This window comes from Myxocyprinus asiaticus, chromosome 2 (assembly GCF_019703515.2).
Source record: "Myxocyprinus asiaticus isolate MX2 ecotype Aquarium Trade chromosome 2, UBuf_Myxa_2, whole genome shotgun sequence".
Classification (NCBI taxonomy): Eukaryota; Metazoa; Chordata; class Actinopteri; order Cypriniformes; family Catostomidae; genus Myxocyprinus; species Myxocyprinus asiaticus.
Window position 1 is genome coordinate 57,961,245 of NC_059345.1, and position 24,012 is coordinate 57,985,256.

Below are 24,012 nucleotides of genomic sequence, written 5' to 3' on the forward strand. Positions count from 1 at the left end.
AGCCATTTGACTTGATCTTTTGGAGTGATTCGCTGTTGTTGTTTGGTGCAGGTGTGAATCCACATTCTCGAACCAAATTTGTTGTTGCTAATCAAACTTACTCGTGTGCAAATGACAACTACAGTGGTTAAAAAGATTTAATTGTTATATTAGAGGACAATGCTTTTTATTCCATATAAATAACTTAATGTTAAAAGATACACTTTGCATACACACACCTCCAATATGTCATCAAGCAACACACACTATACAAATCAAAATATAAGGAATAAAGGTCAGTCTTGTTTGCTTTTTCATTTTGTCAAGTAGCACACACTTTTAATTCATCATCAGGACTCTAACCTTCTGTAACTGAATTTATTTTTTTTTCACTCTATACAATAAGCAAAACCTTCTGGCCTTACTAGATATAATTCCAAAAGTTCTAAAAGTGTGCATGTTTAGGAGACATGTTTGATTGTCATTTGTAAGGAGGAGGCTTGGTTTGAGAACTAGTTGAGTGATTTCTGTATGATTAACGCACAGTTTAATGAGAATTAAAATTTTAGCTTTGTGCAAAAAACTGCTTTAAAATGTTTTTAAAATTGTTTTGTCCTTAAAAATCCTGAACAGAAAATAATTTGACAGAAGTTTATCCCAGTATGAAAATGTTTCATTATCTTTAATGTAAAAATTCTAATAAGCACAAGACTAAGATTTGTTATAATTCTATGTTAAAAGCATAACTGGTTATGTGCTTAGTATGGAAACCTTTGTGCAGATAAAGTGCAGAAATCCAAATATCAAGTCTCTTGCTCCTTTTCAAACACCATTGCACTTTCTCCCAAAGTTCAACATCCCTCTTCATCTCCATAACACCTAATATCCAAAGACCAAATGCTTTCTCTCCTTTGAGTTGTCATGTTCTCTTTTTGGTATGCGTTCCATTTTCCTTGATACTCCCCGATTCCGCATGAAAGGTGAATTCTGGTCATTCTGGCCCCCATTGACCATCTCCCTCACTTTCAGTCTTCAGTTATCTATACCATCATTTCCTAGGTAGTCCAGTTCTGTACTGTGCTTCCCTTGATCCATGTCCAGGTCCATGTCCATCATGTTTTGTGGATGACACTGGAAGGTTGCTGAAATCTGGTCAAAAGTCTTTCCTCGAGTCTCAGGAACCCGGAAGAACGTGAAGAGTAGAAAGAAAAGGAGCAGCACAGCAAAGATGAGGAAAACGTATGGACCACAAAGGTTCTGCGATAAAGAGAAACTGAGTTAAGTGGTTGATGGATTTAACACAGGTTGTGCTTGCAAAATGAATAGCAAAAAAAGAATAGGCATACAATATACTTTCTTCTGCACTTACAGCAACATACTGGAACCCCATGCCGATGATGAAGTTGGCGGTCCAATTGGAGCAGCCAGCTACTGCCATGGCTGCTGGTCTGGGTCCCTGTGAGAACAGCTCAGCCACAAAGAACCAAGGGATAGGACCCGGCCCAACCTCAAAGAAAGCCACAAAACCAAAAATGGCCATCATGCTTATGTAGCTCATCGATGGCACAGTCTCCTGTTGATGAACAGACAAAGAACATGAAACATAAATTAAATATCAGTAGTGTTAGCATGAAAGAAAGTGAGGGCCAACAGGTCAGTCAATATACAGAATTCATATTGTAACTGGAAAATAATAAAAAACTACAATGTTTAAAAGAAATTTACAATGATATCTTTTGTGTGCCTGCAATGCTATTAAAGGTGCTGTATGGAATGGTATGCAGAAAATGTTCCTTCTCCCTAAAAGATATCACTGAAATAAGTGTTCTGAGATATCTCACCAGTCTCTGTGACGGAACTAGACTGTGTTAACAGAAAACAAAAATGTGACAGCAGGCTGCGGACACATTCTTTGATCAGAATACTTTGATGTGCTTTCTGTCTGTCAATCACTTTGCACGGTCTCATAGTGAAGTTGTTGAAGCGGTTCATTCAGGTTTAATGTCATATTCAGATTCATAACTGTTGTCAGCTGAGGCCGCTATTTCGCTATTGTTGTGTTTGACATCTGTGAGAAGACGCACTGCTCAATGCTATCTTCGGAGAGCGATGTTTTGAAAAATTCAAAGGCTCAGTCTTGTGGAAATTCCAGTACAGCTAAAATCGCTTACAGCAACAGCACCTTTAAAAAGGCTATTCATACACTAATCTGTCTGTCATTTCCCAAATTTTACATAAGCAGGCCAAATCAGACAACAACTAAGTGATCAAAATTGTGACATCCACCACTGACCAGCGAAAATGGACAGAAAGTGTACTTGAGCATTTTACACCTACACTTTTGCAAGTCAAGTAAGTGCTGTCCAGTAGAGTAGTCTTCAAATCTCTTTCACTAAACAGTACTTTTTCAACATTTCTTGATATACCTCAGTCCTTTAACTGTATATGGGTGTTTCTTCAAATGTGGGCATTTTCACTTTCTCAATAGTTTATTTAATTTGTAAGATGCATTATGCAAATTATGCAAATCTATGTCATGTTTGTTATTTTTTCAGAAAGTAATAAAATTCCCACCACAGTGTCATTTCCACCACATCTCAAATTCTGTATTGTGTTAATTAGAATTCCATGCTGGAAATGACATAATGAAAATTACATTTTTTTTTATTTTATTTTATTTTTTAAATAAAATGTCCGACTCCTTTGTCTTGCTGAGTTTAATTTCATTGCTAACATATGATGTATCCTAAATGCACAAAATTCAAAAATATTTTCACACTTTTTGTGTGATTTGGCAAAATTTCAGCTTGATTAGAAATTATACCTAATAGTGAAAAAGTGATATTATATAAATATCATATTATAAATATAAATATTATATACTTTATATAATATTATATATAATAAGTTATATTTACCTTAATTTTTCTCTGCTTTCTTCAAACTTCACTTGTCTCATATTTTGTCTCAAGCATGCTCTTCACTGAAACTTTAGTCGACTTGATTTACAAGTACACTTACTTTTTAGACAATAAATATTGAAATTATTTATAATTTTTGTGCTCTTTGTTTAGATCATCATAGGTTAAAATGGCATATTTTGTATTTTTATAATAGATTTTCAGAGTTTAATATTAAAAATCTGGGTCTGGGACAAGTCTAAAACAGTAAAATGTATACATAAAAGGCATATCAAAAATAAAAGATGAATGCCTGGTAAAAAAGGTTCTGAGTCAGTTTTAATGTGACCATATAACAAAAAGAAAATTCTGAAAAAGTTTACATCTGTTAGTTTTCATAAAAATTGTCCTGTGTGACATGAAATGGCCTGCAGTTGAAGAAACACCCATATATAAATATGAAAAACATTTAGATGACAAAGACAAGTATGTGAATCTGGAGAAAAAAACTTTGTGGGACTAACCAGTAATACGAGGGCAATTGTCATGATGATGGCACAGATACACATTCCAGCAAGTCCTAGCATGTGCAGTGTCCGGCGGCCCATTCTTTCCACAAGGAAGAGCTGTTAGAGAAATTAGTGATGGACAGGTCAGTGTCATCACATGATGTGAGGCTTGTTTTATGCTTAAAATTTAGAAGAACTTGATGTAATCACAGGAAATATAGGTACAGTTTTCTCTAGCACTCTTGATAGTGTCGCCCCTCGCACCATGGCACAATGATCACACTCAAGTTTTCAAGAGAGCAGCTCGGAAAATTAAGCGCAAGTGGAAGAGTACAAAATTAGAAGTCTTTCATGGTGCATGGAAGGATAGTGTATCTAGCTACAGAAAGGCTCTAAGCTGCCAGGTCTGCATATTTGAGCAAACTCATAGAAAATAACCACAATAATCCTAGGTGTTTATTCAGTACTGTGGATAAATTGGTAAGGAATAAAGAATCGACTACAGCACAGTAGTAATGACTTAATGAATTTCTTTACTGATAAAATGGAATTATGAAACTGTCTGCAATAGCACCTCAGAAGACAGTGTCTCATATTATTCCACATAAACAACTTTAATCCTTTGCTGTCATAGGACAGGAAAAAAAAAACATATCAAAACATCAAAAATCATCAACAACATGTATGTTAGATTCAATACCGACCAAGCTCTTAAAAGAGGTGCTTCCTGTAATCTCAGAACCTCTTTAAATATTATTAACTCCTCATTAACCTTAGGGCGTGTTCCAAGAAAATTTAAGATTAAGTTATTAAACCACTTATCAAGAAACCACAGCTTGATCCTGGAGAGTTGGCTAATTATAGACCGATCTCAAATCTCCCATTTATAAAATACTAGAAAAAAGTTGTGTCCTCCCAACTACATTCATTTTTACCAAAAAAAAAAAGAAAAAAACATTTGTATAATATGAAGATTTTCAGTCAGGATTTAAGCCCCATCATAGTACAGAGACTGCACTTATCAGAGTTACAAATGACTTGCTCTTATCAACTGATCATGGCTGCATTTCTCTTCTAGAGCTTTTTGATCTTAGTGCTGCCTTTGACACCATAGATCACAAAAACTCTCTTGGATAGGCTTGAGAATTATGTTGGCATTTGTGGACAGGCATTAGTTTAGGTTTAGGTCCTATTTATCTGACCGCTACCACTTTGTCTGTGTAAACAAGGAATTGTCCGATCAAACTAAAGTTAAGTATGGAGTGCCACAGGGATCGGTTTTAGTGCTTCTGCTTTTCTCCTTATATATGCTTCCCCTGGGAGACATGATCAGGAACCGTGGAATTAGTTTTCACTGTAATGCCGACGATACCCAAATTTCGACGAAACCCGATGAAATTTCACAGTTCTACAAGTTAGCAGAGTGTATCGATGATATCAAAGATTGGATGGCTAGCAATTTTCTTCTACTCAATTCCAACAAAACAGAGGTACTAGTAATTGGACCAAAAACCTCTAATAAATAAGCCGCTAAAATATAATTTGACTCTCAATGGATGTACTGTCATGTTGTCTTCTACAGCGATGAACTGTATTTTGTATTTTCATAGCAATCTGTCCTTTGAAAATCACATTTCCAATGTTTGTAGAACAGCATTCATAGTTACGACACATGCTCTCTGTTTCTAATGTGGAAAACCAATTAATGCGTTTATGACCACAAGACTAGATGATTGTAATGCATGACTGGGAGGATGTCTTGCAGTTAGTTCAAAATGCAGCAGCTAGAGTGCTGACTTGAACCAAGAAATATGATCATATAAGCCCAATTGTATCGTCACTACATTGGCTACAATTTGAATTTTTTATTAATTTTAAAAATCTGTTAACTACTTACAAAGCTTTGAATGATACTGCTCCACAGTAATTAAGTGAACTTCTATCACGCTATATTCTATCACATTCACTATGATCGCAAAATTCTGGCCTGTTATTAATACCTAGAATATCAAAATCCACAAAAGGAGGTAGATCCTTTTCCTATTTGGCTCCTAAACTATAAAATAGTCTTCCTAACATGGTTCGGGACTCAGACACACTCTCTCAGTTTAAGTCAAGACTAAAGACTCATCTTTACAGCCAGGCATACACCTAATTTATCCATCAACACATAGTTATGCTGCATTAGTTAGGTCTGCCGGAACTGGAAACACTTCTCATATTCTATAATCCTGTTTTAAAATTAATGATCATTTTCTATAATCCTGTTTTAAAATTAATGGCATCTACGCTATTTGTTTCCCTGTCTTAACATACCCTGAGTCAGGGGCGGAATATGACTAGCAAGGGCCCCTGGACCAATTTTCTTTTAGGGCCCCCCAGTCCAATTATCCTTTAAAGTTGAGATCTACGCAATAAATTTTCATTGATTTAAGTCTCATTTAATACCTGTTCTGTTATTCACAGTCAGATTAATTCAAACAGCACGGATGTGAAACCACTCAACCGAAACACATTCGCTGAACAGCCACTGTTCTTAAAGAGACAGAACCATTTTAACTTTTTTTTTTTTTTATACATAATGTAAACAGTGTAAATACTACAAATTATGCATACAAAATGCATATATTTAAAGAGGCCCTAATTAAATATGAAATATTTTAACTTCATCAAACACATTAAATATTGATGCATTTAACAATACAGTAGGCTCCTACAGTATCTATCCAAATGTTTGGTGAAATTCGGCAAAGAATTCAGGCAGGTCTGGCTCGTGCTGCTATATCTTTTCTAACTCATCTGAATGATGGGGTGCATTCCATTCAGAAGTGATCATCCCTACACTCTATTTCCTTCAAAGACTTTACCCTCCATTGTGAGAGCTTGAAGGGCTGAAAGGTGTGGGGATCAAAAATAGTGGTCATTTGGTCATTTTTTGGGAAATTCTGCTTGGAAAGACCCTACAGCTTGGCTACCATTATTATTCTCCTATTGAAAAGCCCTGCTAAGGCATCATTTAAGCCTTTTCAAAGTGTCCAGAAATCCCCTAGACTACATAACATTGACAGAATATTTAAGTGAGCTACGAGTCTGTTTTGGAATGTTCGTAATTTCATACGTCAGCTGTCAAAATTTACACACAAGCCCTTACTGTTAAACCTGTAAAAAATACCTTTATATGGTATAAAATAACTTTAAGCATTTAAAACTATTTTAAACTTTCAGACAAGGTTTTGTCAGACCAACATTATAGTTTGTCTCAACAAACTTTATGTGCCTAGTTTAATCAATGCTTTTGAACCACACAAAGTAAAATATAAAATATTTTCTTTTTCCCAACCACCTAAGCCAAGTTATTTTTTGTAATGTATGGCAAACATGCAGTTATAGCAATGAATAGTATAATAAACGTTTTTGTTCAACAGCCCTTTTATACAAAGAATAAAGCTTAACCATATGCCTAACATAAGAAATAATAGTCAGAAAATTATATTTTTTAAACCTGTTAAAAACATTTTTTTTTAAAATAATTAAATTTTAAGCACATGTTGCTTGAATTCAATAAGTACTCATTTTGAAATATCAGTAACAAGATAAATGTTATTGTTAATTATACTTTATCAAAATCAGCAAAGATTTCACATAAAAAGATGAGTGCATCAAAATATGAAGGTAGCAATTTTGGAAATTATTTTACAAAGTCTTCTAATACCAGAAGAGCATGGCTCAAAGAGTGGCTCAAAAATGTAAATAGAAACAGGAAGGCAAAAGGGTCCTATAAGAGGGCTGGGGGCTCTCATAGTCACAGGGCCCTCTGGAGGGGCCCTTGTATAAGCTGTGGGGCCCACATATTTAAGCATATATAAACATTTGTTTTCAAAGTTGATGTTTGTTTTCAAAGTTGACTACCAGGCCCAGGCACTGGCCCCATGGGCCCGGTCCGTAATTCACCTATGCCCAGAGGTTACCAGATCCCGCTCTGGTCCTGTCTGATGTCCGACTCCCACTACAACGTGTTGCTAAGTGAGGTCGACTAACTGCAGCCAGTGCCAGCCAGATATCATTTCAGTCTGCTACGATGGACTTCACATAGCATGAACTGATGCCAGCACTAACTCAGACATGGGATACTTCACTGGACACTGCCTGAAACTTGGACTTATGATGGACTTCACCGGAAATTAATCTGCCACAATCTTTCAGTCGTATTGCAGTGTGAACCTCACTGACCTCTGCCTGCATCACCTTGGTCAAAGGACCACACCAGGACTACACTCTTAAAATGGAATACATAGATAATAAATTAATTACCAACCTAAGCCTTCATCAGCCAATGCATCTTACAGTTCATACAAAATCTTTTTGTTTAACACTTACTTAGTTTGCTCATTTTAAATCTTGACTTGTACTATACATAAATAACTAATATTGGCATTATATTCATGCTCTTTAGCCAGAAGAGAACTGGCCCCCACAGTGAGCAACATCTTATGGAGTTTTGTGTTCCTTACCACGTTCGCCTTTAGCTTGCTCACTGGGGATCAAAATACAAATATAATTGACTTATTTATTTTATTATTTATTTTAAGGCACAATTTACAATCATGTTTTTTTCTTAAACCGCACTATTATGACTCGAAGACATTACTATATTACAGCATTTTTCTGTTAAAGCATAATTTTCTATAAAGCTGCTTTGAAATTATTTTTTGTGAAAAACGCTGTACAAATAAAAATGACTTTACTTGCCTTGAATAAAAGCAGGGTTGGACAAAATACTTTAAGAAAATATTCTGGGCTAAATACTAAATACTCTTTCTTAAATGTATTCAGTAATGAATTCTGATACATTACATAAAAAAGTAATGTATTCAGAATACTTTTAGAATACATATAATTAAGCATGATATGTCATTATTATCTCATCTAAACCACTACACCCACATTTTTAACATGTACAGCAGGTTAATCTGAATAACTAGTTTCTTGAAATTAGATGTGAAGTTGAACACAAATGTTACATTCAGAATGGCATTTCTAATGTTTTTAATTATGCTTAACATTTGAATCTTCTTCTTAACCCATTATTTGATTGGACTGACAAAGATTAATACATTTTGACAAAATTAAATATGAAATGCAAATGGACTATAATTTTGAGATGATAATTGGATGCCACTTGCAGAAATGTTAACAAAATAGTGAGGTTATTTGACAACAATGTAGTATATGAAAGATTTTAACTAGGATTGGTTGCATATATTAGGGCCTATTTATTATTTTTTATATAGTTTTAAATATTTTATATACTTTTGTTACTGACACTCTTTTTTGGGTGCTTTTAATAATTTTACTCTCCCTTTGTTTTTGTTTTTTATTGTTGTTTTAAATTTTTTGTGAATTATGTTGTACATTTACATTGATGCATTTGGTAGATGCTTTTATCCAAAGCAACTTACAGTGCATTCAAGGTATACATTTTTTCAGTTTGTGCGTTCTGGGAATTGAACCCATTATCTTGCTGTTGCTAGCACCATGCTATACCAGTTGAGCTACAGGAACCCCTAATTTTAAAAAAAAAAAAAAAACAGGAGATGTTCTTAAAAAAGTGAGATATAAATATTAAAATGCCTGTATGTTAGAATACGTGTCAAACTGAACTAGCCACCCATACGTCTATAAGCCACAAATGTTACAGTAGCTATTTACACAAGGTTTTTCTGTTGACATTTTGGAACACCTCTAAGCTACTTCAAGTCCTTTTCCCTATCCCAGTCTTTGCAGTACTTTTTCTCATATTTTACCTGTTCCTATTATTGTCATTCTGTAAGTTTCCGATGTGTACATGACTAACCAAATGCTTATCAGGGCAGTCTATTGCAAGCCAAATTGAATCTTGATATCTTTAACTGCATTTTGTATGCCAAGCCGAATTGACTTTTGATCATTCACAGGATATGAATTGTTGATATTAACAATAACATTTTCACTGTCAATTCTTGATATCAGGAATGGAACTACTACTAGTGAAAATGCTAATTTCTGATATCAAGAATGGACATTTTAACTAGGAACCATGCAGTTACTGATATCAAAATTTTTGATTTTTACTGGTAAGAAGGGCTTTGCTGATACGTGAAATTGGAATATCAACTAGTACAAAATACATTACTTTTATTTTTAGATTTTTCCCCTTTTCTCCCTAATTTGGGGTGCACAATTCCCAATGTGCTTTTAAGTCCTCATGGTCGCGTAGTGATTCGCCTTAATCCGGGTGGCAGAGGACGAATCCCAGTTGCCTCCGCGTCTGAGACCGTCAACCTGCACATCTTATCACGTGGCTTGTTGAGCGCGCTGCCACGGAGACATAGCGCGTGTGGAGACTTCACGCTATTCCCTGCGGCATCCACGAACAAATCACCACGCGCCCCTCCGCGAGAGACCCACATTATAGCGACCACGAGGAGGTTACCCCATGTGACTCTACCCTCCCTAGCAACTGGGCCAAGGAGACCTGGCTGGAGTCACTCAGCACACCCTGGGATTCAAACTAGCGAACTCCAGGGGTGGTAGCCAGCGTCTTTTACCACTGAGCTACCCAGGCCCCCACAAAATAAATTTTTGATATCTGTAATTGTGTTTTGAATAGAAGTGGATGACAGATTATTGTGAAAAACTACTAGTGAAAATGCAGTTGCAGATATCAAGAATTACAGTTTTTACTAGTTAAAATGTAATTACTGGTATGAAACATTAGCGTTGTCACTAGTATTAATTACTTTCCTGATATCAAGTATTAGCATTTTATCTAGTGCAAATACAATTTTTGATATCAACAGTTTATTTCCTGCGAATTATGTTTAAGTCAATTTGGCTTGCCATAGCCGTCTGCATTTACACAGCAAAGCTCGGCACAGAAGCCACATCTGCAGCTGCGTAAATGTATTTACACAGCAATTACAATCGCGGGAAACACTGTATCATGAGCTTGAATGTTATATTTGTGAAATATGTTGCTGGCTGTATTGATACTGGTGCACAGCTGACAGCTCGCTTATTGTTCAGACAACAGTGTGACAGTGCGGTTGCCAGATATTCAACACTGGAATCATTATACACATGAGTAAGAAGTATTTTCATAATCTAGAGTCTACTGTCCATTTTTTAAGTATCCCAAAAAACCAGGGCGTGCTGAGTGACTCCAGCCAGGTCTCCTAAGCAACCAAATTGGTCCGGTTGCTAGGGAGGGTAGAGTCACATGGGGTAACCTCTTCGTGGTCGCTATAATTTGGTTCACTCTCAGTGGAGCATGTGGTGAGTTATGCGTGGATGCCGCGGTGGATGGCGTGAAGCCTCCACACGCGCTATGTCTCTGCGGTAATGCGCTCAACAAGCCATGTGATAAAATGCGCATGCTGACGGTCTCAGACGTGGAGGCAACTGAGATTTGTCCTCCACCACCCAGATTGAGGGGAGTCACTACACCACCACGAGGACTCAGAGTGCATTGGGAAATGGGCATTCCAAATTGGGGAGAAAAAAAAAGAAGTATCCCAAAAAACGAAACCCGCGATTATATAATTTTAACCTGCGATTGTGTTTTCAAATTAGCCAAATTTGTTGTGAAAGCATGAACCTGGCAACATTGGCAACAAGTGTACAACGTGCGTATGTGCGGTCTTTAGAAAACCGCTGGTTCTCACTAGATTGATAAAACCTTTTTTCTTTCATATCTGCCATATTTTGTGGTCATTATGAGAGAAGTATTCTAGAGGTTTTGTAACAAATTTTCTAAAGTAACCGTATTCAGAATACAGGTGCTTGAAAACGTAATACAGGCTGAATACAGGTACTTAATTTTTGTATTCTGAATACGTAAAGCCATTACATGTACTCTGTTACAAACCAACACTGCTTAAAAGACATTGAATAATTTTGTTGTATAAATATCTCAATGTATAACTATATTCATGCATAAAAGTATATAGGAATGTATTCTTTGAAAAGTTATAAAACATTTAACAGATTAATACAATTTTTTTTTTTTTTTTTTACTTTATTATTATACTTGAATTTTATTATCTTCACTGCTTACACTTACAAAAACACTGAGACCCTGTTGACAAAATCTATCCTATTTTTGGCCCACAGTTATTGAGAAAAGCCAGTGTCAATTAAAGGTGCTGTAAACGATTTTTTCATGGAAACGTATGAAAACTTTTTTACTACTCCCTGAAAGATAATAATGAAATAATATTGTGAAACATCTCACCTTTCTCTGTGACAGCACTAGACAGTGTAAACAGCAAACAAAATGTGTCCACTGGCCGCAGTTAATGATGGCAATCATTTAGCATGTTCTCATAGTATTGTAGTTGCAGGATATTATTGAGAATTAATGACATTTTTATGCCATGTTGCTCATAACAGCTGTAAATGTTAAATGTGTTATGTATAAAAGGTTTGCCATACGAAAATGTTGTTTTGTGAAACATAAGTGTGTATTCTGGCTATCGAAATTCAAGGTAGAATATGAGAATACAGCAAATAATCAGATGGACAAGATTATGATGCACATCATTCTTATTAAATCGTTGTCTACCAAATTATGGAGAATCACTTTAAGCATGCAGCTAAGACAATTTGCAGTATTAAACTTACTAACCCACAATAAAATAATATACAATAAGATTTGTTAACAACAAAGCTGGAAGCTGGTGCTCGTGTGAGTCAGTGCAGATTTTCAAAATGAGGGAGGGGCTACATATCCGTGTGTACAGTTTGCAAAACCGTGGGTACGGATTGTGAAATTGTAGGTACGGATTGTAAAATTGAGGTTACAGATTGCAAAATTGAGGGTACGGTTTACAAATCTGAGAGTACAGGTTAGTAAATTGAGGGCACGGTTTTTAAAACCGTGGAAACGGTTTACAAATCTGTGAGCAGGGTTTATAAACTGAGGATACGAATTGCAAAATTGTGGGCATGGATTTGCGGTTCTCGCTTTTTTCCCCCTCTTACAGGTGACTTCCTGGGCTCTGTACATTTGGTATCTTTGGGAAGAGGGGGTGTGGCTAATCCAACAGCTCAGCCTGTTGAAATTCAAGAACGGCTAAAATCGCTTACAGCACCTTTAAGGCTAATTTGGCTTCTAAATCTCATCTTATTAGTTCTTCTTTAAGAAATCATGAGATCTGGTTTTACATACCGAGACCACAGTGAAAACACAGTTGACAGCTCCAGCCCCTATGGTGGCATACACTGGACTCTCCACCCCAGCCCTCTTGAAGATATCAGTAGAATAATAGAAGATCTGAGGAGTTAAAATAAAATGTGTGAGAAAATATGGAAGAAATGTGTTCATTAATTAGGCTTTTTTTAACTACACTATTGCCTCTGATTTATGCTTCTATTTCATACCATCCCATTTAAAATACGGATATCATATATTTCAGTTCACTGAATATCTCTGCTGCCATAAACAAAAAATGCATTAAAAGTAATCTATTCCCATAAAAGTGATAAATGTTCACAAAGTGCATGCTGAATGTACTTTGAAAGATACATTAACCAATTAGCTCAACACTTTATTTTTTGAACCACCATATGGGGCAGAGTCAATTAAATATCTGTTCACTAACTTCAGAGTACTAATTCAGAAACGAAGCATGTGTATTTCCTTAAGTCATGTAGGGAAGCAGCATTCAATGTTCAACTCAAACTACAAGTTGAATCTCAGTTCATTTCCTGATTCTTCTCTCGTTTATGACTGAGCACTATCTGCAACACTCACAGCATTAACTCCTGACAGCTGCTGGGAGAGTTGCAGCATGATGGAGACGATGATGGGCTGCCTGTACAGAGGAGAGCGGAAGAGCTCAGCAATGGACACTTTCCTCTCCATGTCCATCCTCCTCTTCTCTTCCTTCATCTCAGCCAGGCCATCACTGACCTCTAGACGCCCAGTCAGACGCCGTAAAGCTAAGCAAGAGAGACAAAAGTACGTTAAAGTGTTTATTGTTGTGTGTGTGTGTGTGACTTGTGAGTGTTTTGGTTCACCATTTATAAATTATTAAAGTAAATAATACTAATAAAAGTTATTTGTGGTCTGCTGTGGGGCATACTGTTAAAGGTCTGACATTCACTTGGTAGATTTTAAACATATTGTTATAAAAGCAGCAAATGTTCTAACCAGTGTTGATTTTATTCTATCCTAAAAATAGGACTGGAGTTGCTTGGGTAGGTAATCCACGCATTAAGAATCAAATACTCTGTAACAGAGTATTTGTAGATGCAACTGTTATACTTATGATGTGAAATAATGTCATTATATGATCTGATATTATATTGTATCAGTGGTTTTCAACGGGTGGGTCCCAATTTGTGGGTCCAATCAAACTCTGCTGAAGTTATTTTTGCTCAGATACACTGTTTACAAAATTGTCAATTTTCCTATTCTGCCTATGTCATGCAAATTATTCAGCATATTACTGGGCCTATGCTGTTTATAAATTTCAATGTTTGACATTTTTGTTTATTTTATGATAAACAATTTATGTTGTGTCACCATATTATATTATATTATATTATATTATATTATATTATATGGGTCATTCCTATAATTCTGTGACATTTAAGTCACTAGATTACAATTTTAATAGGCTTGGTAAATAGATTAAAGACTGTTTATAATTTTATACACTGCTGTGGTCCTTAAAGTCCATTTTTAGGTAAAACTTTATTTTTAGGGTCCACAATAGTGTACTAGTTAAGCATGAATAAGACAGTAATTAAGCATTAACTAAATGTAGAGTAAGGCAATGCCATAATTTACAACTTATTAAATTTCTTATTTTTTGTGTGGAAAATAATGACAGCAGGTGACAGCTGTCATTCAGCAAAAATATTTTGAATCATTTGAATTGCGTAACAATTTTTTAAATTTATGTTTTCCTTTATTTTGTAGTGTTAGTCCCTGTTATGTGAAGAAATAGGGAACATTAATGTAATTTTAAAATTAAAAAAAAAAAATCATGACAGTAATAAATCCATTGATTAAAGTTTACAAATATAGTAGGGCCTATGTTAAATATAATTCACAGACCATGTAGTGGCTTATTTATCCACTGAATGTTCACCCTGTTATTTTCCACCCTAACCCTGACCCCATATTATATTACATTATTATATTACATTTCAGAGGATTTATTTGGCAGGCAGTGTTTTTAGCTTGACTCCTTACCACTCTTTGCATGGTGCTCTTGGCATCGGATGATATAGAGGAAGCGTGGACTCTCTGGACAGAAAGGCAATAGCGCCATCTGTAGGACTGTAGGAAGTACTGTAATACCCACCAGCACTGGCCACAGCTTCTCACTGCCCAACAGGGATTCAAGTCCTAAGATCTGCAGAGAGTCCACAGTAGACAATGAGAAGGAAATTGTACTGATAATAAAATGATAGAGGGCAGGAGACTAAAGCAAATCCAAAGATAATATAGACACACTAGTTACTGATGAATCCAAAAGGAAAAGACACCACAATGCAAATTAACTCTCTTGAACTTTCTCGCTGTACCTGGGCTATAAGAATGCCAGTGACGATGGCCAGCTGGTGCAGTGTGCCCAGAGCTCCTCTCAGACTGGTAGGGGCAATCTCACCCACATACATGGGGACCAATCCTGATGCTAACCCTATAATGAAGGATATAGAATCACCCCAAAATTTTGTTTAAGACGCATCACTGTTCCATTATAAGAGTTCTTTGTGAGTGAAATACCCTGTCCTTTATTTACATGTAGGGCCTACACAAGCATACCATAGAGCACAAATTATGATTAAAACTTAATAAAGATAATGCATAGTGGCAATCTAGTAGCTTCAAGCCCCTTTTATTAATTATTACAGCGATGCGGCCCCCGGCCCTTATTTTTTTCTGCATTTGGCCCCCGACCGAAATGTTTGGACACCCCTGTATTAGGGCAACAATATAAACTCTATAGTCACATTCCTGAGAATGAGAGCTTTCATTTGATATATCACTTGTCCATTTAAGTGCTATGTGAAAGATTTTATATTCAATTTAATATTTCTACCACATCACCTCTAGGTGGCGCTTATTTGCGTCGTGGATGTTTTCAGTCCTTATTTTGTTATTTTATGTAACATAACTGCACAATTGATGGAATTCTATAAACTTAAGAGTCCCCTGACTACTGCAGCCCTCCTGTATTTTATTTTATTTTTTCACATTTTCATTCTATTTATTTGGACTTATTTATATCTAAAAACATATTTTATAAATAAAATAGGTTGCATAGCTTCAGCATTTGCTGTGATTAAACAAAGAATTCTTTAATTTCATCTTCATAGCATCTAACAAGAGGCACTCGCATAACAATCCACTGCATAAAGGTATCATGTTCAGCAAGGAGGTACAGATAAATCCAGACTATAGCAATCTAAATACATGACCATTATGTATAATTGCAATTCAGAAAAAGCTTGTCCGAGCTATTGTTAAAATGAATACACTTTGACTTAACCCCTCAAGTATTAACTTTCTGACTAATGACTGTTTAAATGCACTGTACATATATTTAATTTAGATTTACATACTGTAATGTTTGTAATCCCCAATAGTCTGAAATCTATTGCGTGTGATAGGTCCTGAAGTTATATATTCAAAGTTATCAAAAAAGGAGAAAAACTGGTTCTTGAGAAGTACCCATGTTTCTTAAGTCTTAAGATTTTATGCAGCGTGTTCATTGTAATTGATTGTTTACTGAATTATATGCAGTAATTCAATGAAATTAATAATTTCAGATGCAAGGATACTGTATGGCAGGTTAAATATTTAATGATAGAAATTGTTTTACTGTCCACCTTTTGTATATATACAATAGATACACTTGTCTCTTTATGTTTAAGAAAAGAGTGAAAGCTTACCACAATATGCCCCAATGGTAAAGCGTCCTAAAATCATCATTTCAAATGATCGGCTGATTTTGGACATCCCCATCAGGCCTCCACCAATAAATGCAAGGAGGTTGTTGATAAGCATTGCTTTCCTCCTAGCACAGTCAAAATAGAATATCAACACATTATTATCAGTGTGCTAACACTGCAGCATAATAAACAATAATAATAAATATCTTATGTTTGACCTTGCACCATTGTTTTATTTTAATTTTAAAGATAAAATCAGTTATAAATTATTTTATTTTTTTTACCAACTATTGCAAAGACTCAATTTTGTCACACAATATATTGCTTACAGTATGTTATGTATTTAGTTTAGCAGGCTAGGACAGGTGGGCCAGTCTGGTGTTATGCAACCTAGCTGAAACCAATGACAAAGAAAGGGATTGTGACCTTCACTGACTAAAACACCTTAAAGGAATATTCCAGTTTCAGTACAAATTAAGCTTAATCGACAGCAATTGTGGCATAATGTTGATTACCTCAAAAATTCATTTTGACCCGTCCCTCCTTTTCTTTGCAAAAAAAATAAAATAAAATAAAAAAAAGCACTAATCGGGATTACAGAGGCATTTACAACAGAAGTGAATGGGGCCAATCCTATTTAGCCACAAGACATAAACAATATGCCGGTAAATGTTATTTCAGTGTGCAAAAATCATTTACCTTTTCTGTGTAAAGTTATATACAATTTTACGGACTCTTATTTTGGAATTTATAAGAGACGCTTAGTTTGAAGTGTTGTTTCTTCCTCTGTTATGTCTATTTTCCTATCCATTGCCCTAATTGTACTCAAGGTGTTCCTTGTCTCCTTGTTAGCCATAGTGTGTGTAGGTTCTTGTTTGTATGTAGAGTTTTGTTACTTTCTTTGTGTGGTTACCTCCTTTGTTGTATCCTCTTCTTTTGTTTATAATTAAAGTTCTGCGTTTGGATCCTTACTGTCTCGCCTCTTCGCTTCACAAAACCATGACAACTTAGCTCAAATAATACAAGAGTTTTAATAATAAATGTGCTTTTATAAAATTATAAGCTATACATTTATACCTTTAAACCCTCCAAAAAAACAAAACAAAAAAACATAGGCTTTCACTTTCTTTGAAAGTGCCTCACTGTAATCTTTTAAGAGAAAAGGAAGGATAAGCAAAAATAATTTTTGTGGTAATCGACATAATGCCACAAATGCTGTCGATTGAGCTTAACTTGTATTGAACCTGTAATATTCTTTTAAAACCAGGCTATTACCTACACAGCTGTTATGACCTGTAACTCATTCCTCTATCACCGCTATGCCCTTGCACAAGGTTGCCCCTGTAGTAAATGAATTGTAGGTCACTTTGGATCAAAAAAATAAACAGTTTAATTAACAGTAAGTGTAAGTAAGTGTTTACTTTTTGCAATACTAGATCTCACAGATGTGTGACAGGTCTGATACATCAAGAAATGTGAGATTACTGATCATTAGTATTCAAGTGATGAGGGAAAACTGCCTCTCACCTGCCAAAGAACTCTGAGACAATTCCCACAGACAAGGAGGACAGCATGCCACCAATAGAGAAAATGGCCACAGAGAGTGACCAAAGAGATGTCAGTGTTGGTTGAGGAATTGGTTCTGAGTACCTTTCCATCCATGTTGAGTTATAGTCCTGCTCAATGATCTGAGGGGGATGGACAGAATAGAAAAAATGCTGGGTTTACAAATAATTGTTTATAGGTTTGTATGATAAATTATGTCTAATGAATAGGTATACTCCACATTAAATTAGCCCTACTGCACCCTGTTGTGAACAATATACACCGATCAGCCACAACATTAAAACCACCTGCCTAATATTGTGTAGGTCCCTCTCGTGCCGCCAAAAAAGCATCAACCCACATCTCAGAATAGCGTTCTGAGGTGATATTCTTCTCAGCACAATTGTACAAAGTGGTTAACTGAGTTACCGTAGACTTTGTCAGTTCAAAACAGTCTGGCCATTCTCTGATGACCTCTCATCAATAAGGCATTTCCATCCGCAGAACTGCCGCTCACTGGATGTTTTTTGTTTCTGGATGGGTTGGTTTGAGTATTTCTGTAACTGCTAATCTCCTGGGATTTTCACGCACAACAGTCTCTAGAATTTACTCCGAATGGTGCCAGAACTGTACAATCTGTTATGATCTGGGGTTGCTTCAGTTGGTCAGGTCTAAGCTCAGTGACATTATCCAGCAATAAAATGAAGTCAACTGAGTACCTGAATGTACTGAATGACCAGGTTATCCCATCAATGGATTTTTTTCTCCTGACAGCACAGGCATATTCCAGGATGACAATGCCAAGATTCATCGGGCTCAAATTGTGAAAGAGTGGTTCAGGGAGCATGAGGAATCATTTTCAAACATGAAGTGGCCACCACAGAGTCCTGACCTTACCCCATTGAAAGTCTTTGGGATGTGCTGGAGAAGACTTTACGGAGTGTTTCGACTCTCCTTTCATCAATACAAGATCACTGCCAAAAATGTATGCAACTCTGGACAGAAATAAATGTTGTGACGTTGCATAAGGTTGTCGAAACAATGCCATGATGAATGCATGCCGTAATCGAAGCTAAAGGCGGTCCAACAAAATATTAGAGTATGCAATGATTTTGAAATTTGTATGATTATGTATGATTATAAGTTCCTCAAGGTGCTTAAATTGGTTGCAAGAACTATATGTTAGATGTACTTGGTTTAGCCTACTCTTTTCTTTTTTTTTTTTCACTGGTGCACCTGTATCTTAATATGGAAGTTTTATCCTTATCTAAATCTAAAGAACAATAAAATACATTTTAAAAAACAGTGAACTATATTTTAAACATTGTGTCTTTGTTAATCAATCCAGGCCAAATTCCTTGGGGTTGCACAACATAGCTGTTCAAATGGAACAATTTTGATGGTGCACTCTGTAATTTTTTGAATACGTCATCTTGGACTTACACTGACACCTAGCGGTGTGGATGCAGCATCATTCCATAGCAATACTTTTTAGTTACTGAAGCCATAGATCTTATTCACAGCAGTGCCATCTTTGATTTTTGATGGGAATGACAATGAGGCTGTGAGGGATACGTACAATCTTTCAATGGGCTATATTGCAGTTTAAATAGTTTCTGGATAGTAACATGGACAAAATATTGAAAAAAACATCTTTCCAAGAACATTCAGAAGACAAAAAAACTCCAGACAACATGAGCTGTAGAAAATCAAATGTGATCAAGGAGCTTTATACAGCTTTATGCCATGCGTGCCATTGAAGAGAGGGCAAGTCTATCCCTCACAGCCTCGTTTTCGTTAATCCATAAACTAATTTAATCCATGAGTGAAAGTGTCCAGTACAGGGGTGGAGCTAGAGGGGTGGCCTTCGATAGTGCTTGATGACATGGCAGCTGAGATATCCAGCCTTACTAGGTTGTAGCCTTCCGATTGAGAAGCACCCTATGATTAAGCGAGTAGTATTCGGCCAGTCATGTGATTCTAACATGGCAGCCCCCATTAGGGCACCCTATCCATGTAGAATTAAACTACTTTTATACGGCTACTGATATGATTGGAATCTTCATCTCATGTAAATGATCATGATTATACACATGTTTCAAAATTACAGTTTCTTTCTTTAGAAGTAAAACTTTTTAAGCAAGGAAAAAAAAAAAATCACGGAGTGCACCTTTAATGATACATTGTAAATATGTCTAAAACAAGTATTAAAGATTTAAGATTGTTGTCATCCACTTATGTTGATTTACTTGTGGTAGGAGAAATATGGATCACATTACCTTCTGAGGAGCATTGATGACTCCAATGTTGTACCCAAATTGAAGGGAACCCAGCACAGCTGTGAAAACTGACAGTGCGAGGGTTCCAGTTATTCTCTGCAGGACACCAAAACAAACACACAGAATAAAAGTTTACAGTTGCAATACCACATGGCTATTGAAGTAGGAATATTTTTTTAATCATTCTACACAAAATATAAACAATATAACAATAATTAATTATGCAAAAGCTCTCAAGACATCATCAAATAATTTTAAAGACATGCTTTATGCTATTTTAATGACATATTTACATATTGAGATCATTTATAAATATATTAAAACTATAGATTCATTAAACAAAAGTACTGCTCCATATGTTTGTATTCCATGACACAATCCAACGGCAGCTTTTTTTAAAGGTATATTAATGTGGTTTCTATCTTGTGTGGCCAAAACTATTTTTTAGAGTGCAATAAAACTAATTATTTCCGTTTTGACTTCGAAGAATGTTCTGTTTTGACTTCTGCCTGTTTCAGACAACATTTTACTTATCCATGGATACCACGGAACAATGCCACTATGATACCTTTATATTTAATTAAGGTTTGCTGATTTAAAAATAAACACTGTGAATATACTGATTTGTTCTGTTTAGTTTGTCATATGTTTAGAGGTAATATAATTCACCCTGTTCTCTTGTCTTTGTGGTTATTCTGGCATTTGCAGTTTGTACTTTTGAATTAGCAGTACAAAGCCCACACCTGTTTTCTCACTGACTGACAGGAGCACGGGAAGGTTCCTGTTCAGTTTATATCCGCAGACAGTAACCATACAGAGTGCTCAATATGCCTCTCTAACCAAAGAGTTTGTCTGTATTATACAACACTTACTGGTATGTTGGCACTAACTACATCTCCATTGTCTCCAAGTGATACCTAAGCCTTCAGAAATTCTTTAAGACCAATAATGAGCTTTAAGACCAATATTTAATTGTGTTTTAAAAATTTGAACCATACATAGATTTGGTAAATTATGTAAGATATATGCAACATAAATGTTTTTAAAATATGTGTTGTTTATTATTTTAAACTTTAAATTTTATGATCCACAAATAATTACAATGGATTATAATCCATATACAGTATAAATATTTTTTTTAATAAAAATTGTTTTGCCCTTACTGACTTGTTTAGTGTTCTACAGATTGACCCTGTTGTGTTGATTCTTCGCTAAGTTGTGTTTTGAAATGATACATGAAAACAATGTGAAGAAGGACACAAAGTCTGCACACTTGGACAGCACAAAGTCTTTCCATTTACACAAGGAGAAATCTTTAAAAACTACTCTCCTTAGTAAATGAATGAAACAGTCCTTTCTTTTCACACGTCACACCTCATCTATTTTTACTGTATTGATGTGAGATGTGAAAGTAACATCTCTTTGTTTCTTTATAGGAAAGAAATAGGTAAAATAAATGTTTGCCTTTTGCAAGTGAAAGTGTCTCAATAATCGTATATTAGAATCGTAAATAGAAAAGAATTTGAAAATAGATTAGGATGACATAATTATGGATCTTTTTTTAAATAGTCATTTTGTACGTCACAAAATATTGTAACTATTTTATTCACATTATGAACAACAACTTAAATTTCTTTTCAGATATGCTGCCATAATGCACATATTGTTGAAGTTGGCAAATGGTGGAGCTTCAGTGTTGCGATTACTTTCAGCAACAAAGCGTGGTATTGCAAGCTCCACTAACACATACATACACAAGAGATACAGAACTATTTACACTTTGTCATTTGAAAGTCAAATGTGTGTCTGCAATGCTGTTACTTCTAGGTTATTTAAAGGTAAAGATGTGACCATTTACATATTATTGCTTGTTTCCACTTGCAGTGTTGTTGTTATTGCCTGTTAGCTCTCAGTCTCACACTTTCACTTGACTGCAGTCTCCAAAAAACAACTTTATTATTTTACCAGAACTTATAGAGGTTTTGCATCTTACAGTAAAGAGTGTACATCATTTATTATTAGTTATATGGACATTCTCAAAGACTAGTTTATGCTTTTATTAACAACATTTATTACCTTAGAGCATAAACACACTGTAAAAACTGGTAACATGCATTTGTCACCTTAAGGAGCCTTTCCAACCTTATCTTAACCTCAAAAACATGTTGATTCAGTGATGATAATATTTTTTGCTTGGAAAAAAAAAAAAAACATTTAAGTTAGATGTTACCACATAAAAAAAATTTCAGTGCACTCTAATATTTTACTAATGAGAAGTGTAAACCACTACATTGGCTACTAAAATGTCCATTTTTTTAATATCAGTTAGATTTAAATGGTTCAAATGTATGACAAGACTCAATTCAAACAGTCGACATCATCATATAATAAATAAATATAACATAATTTCTATCCATTACATAATTTATATTGCAGTTACCTCCCCTCCCAACTGCTGAAACCCAGCCGGCATGACGCTGAGTGCACGAGATACAAGTCTTCACTCCTTCTTCTCCAAAAAATATTATTCCAGAAGTCTGTGAAATTAATTGGTCCTTTTAACACAGGCTCACAAAAGCTAAAAAAATAAATAAAAAAAGTCCAGAATATTGACCTAGTCGTGTTCTGTTGTGCTTCAGCGTTACTCCAGTGTCTATAATTTCTTCTGTTACGCAGGAGGTGTGGAGAGGATATGGGGACACATGCTTGCACGCCCTCCTCCCGCTGGTATTTCTGAAGTTTATGCTGAGGCAAAGGGGAGGGTTTTAGATTCTCGTGAAAGGATTTCCATTAGGTCCACTCCAACAAGGTCGGTTGTCTTGACCTAATGTGTCATTGCATAAAAGTGCAAGGGGTGTATAAGTCACAATTGCAAAGCCTGAATGAAGTTTGCCTTATTTGTTCTATAAGGTTAAATGTCTTTCCATGTGCCTAGGTAATACAAATGAAACTTGGTCCAGTGTTGTATAAGAAGTATCCTACCCAACTGTCATTCTTAAGTAAAAGTAAAGATACCTGTATGGAAACTGACTTAAGTAAAAGTTAAAGTATTCTATGAGAAAAATACTCAAGTAAAAAGAAAACTGTTTAAGGAAATGAAACTAAATGCAGGCCTAGTTAAGAATCAAAAGTACAAGTAAATGGCATAAATACTAGCACAGATGTTCATTGTTGATTCATAAATACGGTACCTTGTCAAATATAATTATAACCACATTTGTATTTACTTACAAGCTTCTTACACATATTAACAGTTCTCCAGGAAAGGTGGGAGACATAAATAAATGTTTAGGAACATAACTTTATTAATATTTCATAATGTTATTAATGTTAAGCCCAACATAACTGATCAAATTAATTTATAGTCAATAGACCTTATTCACAGCAGTGCCATATTAGATTTTTGATCCCGTACAGTCTCATCAATGGGTTGTACTGCAGTTTAAAGTGTTTTTGGATCGTTCTATGGAGAAAACATTGCAAAAACATATTTTCAAAAACATTCAGTAGACAAAAAACTCCAGACAACAAGAGTTGTGGAAAATCAGATGTGATCTTGGAGTTTTTTTTACAGCTTTATACCTTTAGTGCCATTGAAGAGATGCAAGTCTATCTCTCACTGCCTCATTGTCATTCCCATTAAAAATCAAAGATGGCGCTACCGTGAGCAAGGTCTATAACCCGAAGGTGCAAAACACATGGTTCAGGATTTCGGATGATTTTGATTCAGGTTCGCATATCGATTAGCAAAATTAATCGCTCCAACTGTTTTTAAACCAATTTTACAGATTCAAAAGAATTTAATTGGTTAAAACATTAGACTAAATGATTTGTTTGCATATCAGACATAGC

The 24,012-nt window shown here is 35.4% G+C and overlaps 1 protein-coding gene across 1 annotated transcript; it reads right to left on the bottom strand.

Moving 5' to 3' along the window:
* Positions 1-137: 137 nt before the first annotated feature.
* LOC127412455 (solute carrier family 2, facilitated glucose transporter member 4-like) lies at positions 138-22,824 on the bottom strand. The gene is made up of 12 exons (XM_051648826.1): positions 22,775-22,824; positions 22,601-22,697; positions 20,161-20,256; positions 17,864-18,024; positions 16,337-16,461; positions 14,966-15,081; positions 14,631-14,793; positions 13,182-13,369; positions 12,597-12,701; positions 3,404-3,505; positions 1,349-1,552; positions 138-1,236 (listed from the first exon to the last, which is right to left on the bottom strand). Exons 2-12 carry the CDS (start codon positions 22,631-22,633, stop codon positions 1,012-1,014), a joined length of 1,518 nt encoding a protein of 505 aa, XP_051504786.1. The 5' UTR covers positions 22,634-22,697; positions 22,775-22,824; the 3' UTR covers positions 138-1,011.
* Between the last annotated feature and the right edge of the window lie 1,188 nt (positions 22,825-24,012).

What these genes read in the sequence shown, in the direction of transcription:
- LOC127412455 (XM_051648826.1), bottom strand. Translation starts at nt 22,633, where the DNA reads ATGCCGGCTGGGTTTCAGCAGTTGGGAGGGGAG. An exon ending in GTCTCAGAGTTCTTTGGCAG is followed by an intron (nt 16,462 to 17,863) that starts GTGAGAGGCAGT and finishes TGACTGTGCTAG; the next exon opens with GAGGAAAGCAATGCTTATCA. An exon ending in CTGGCATTCTTATAGCCCAG is followed by an intron (nt 14,794 to 14,965) that starts GTACAGCGAGAA and finishes GACTCTCTGCAG; the next exon opens with ATCTTAGGACTTGAATCCCT.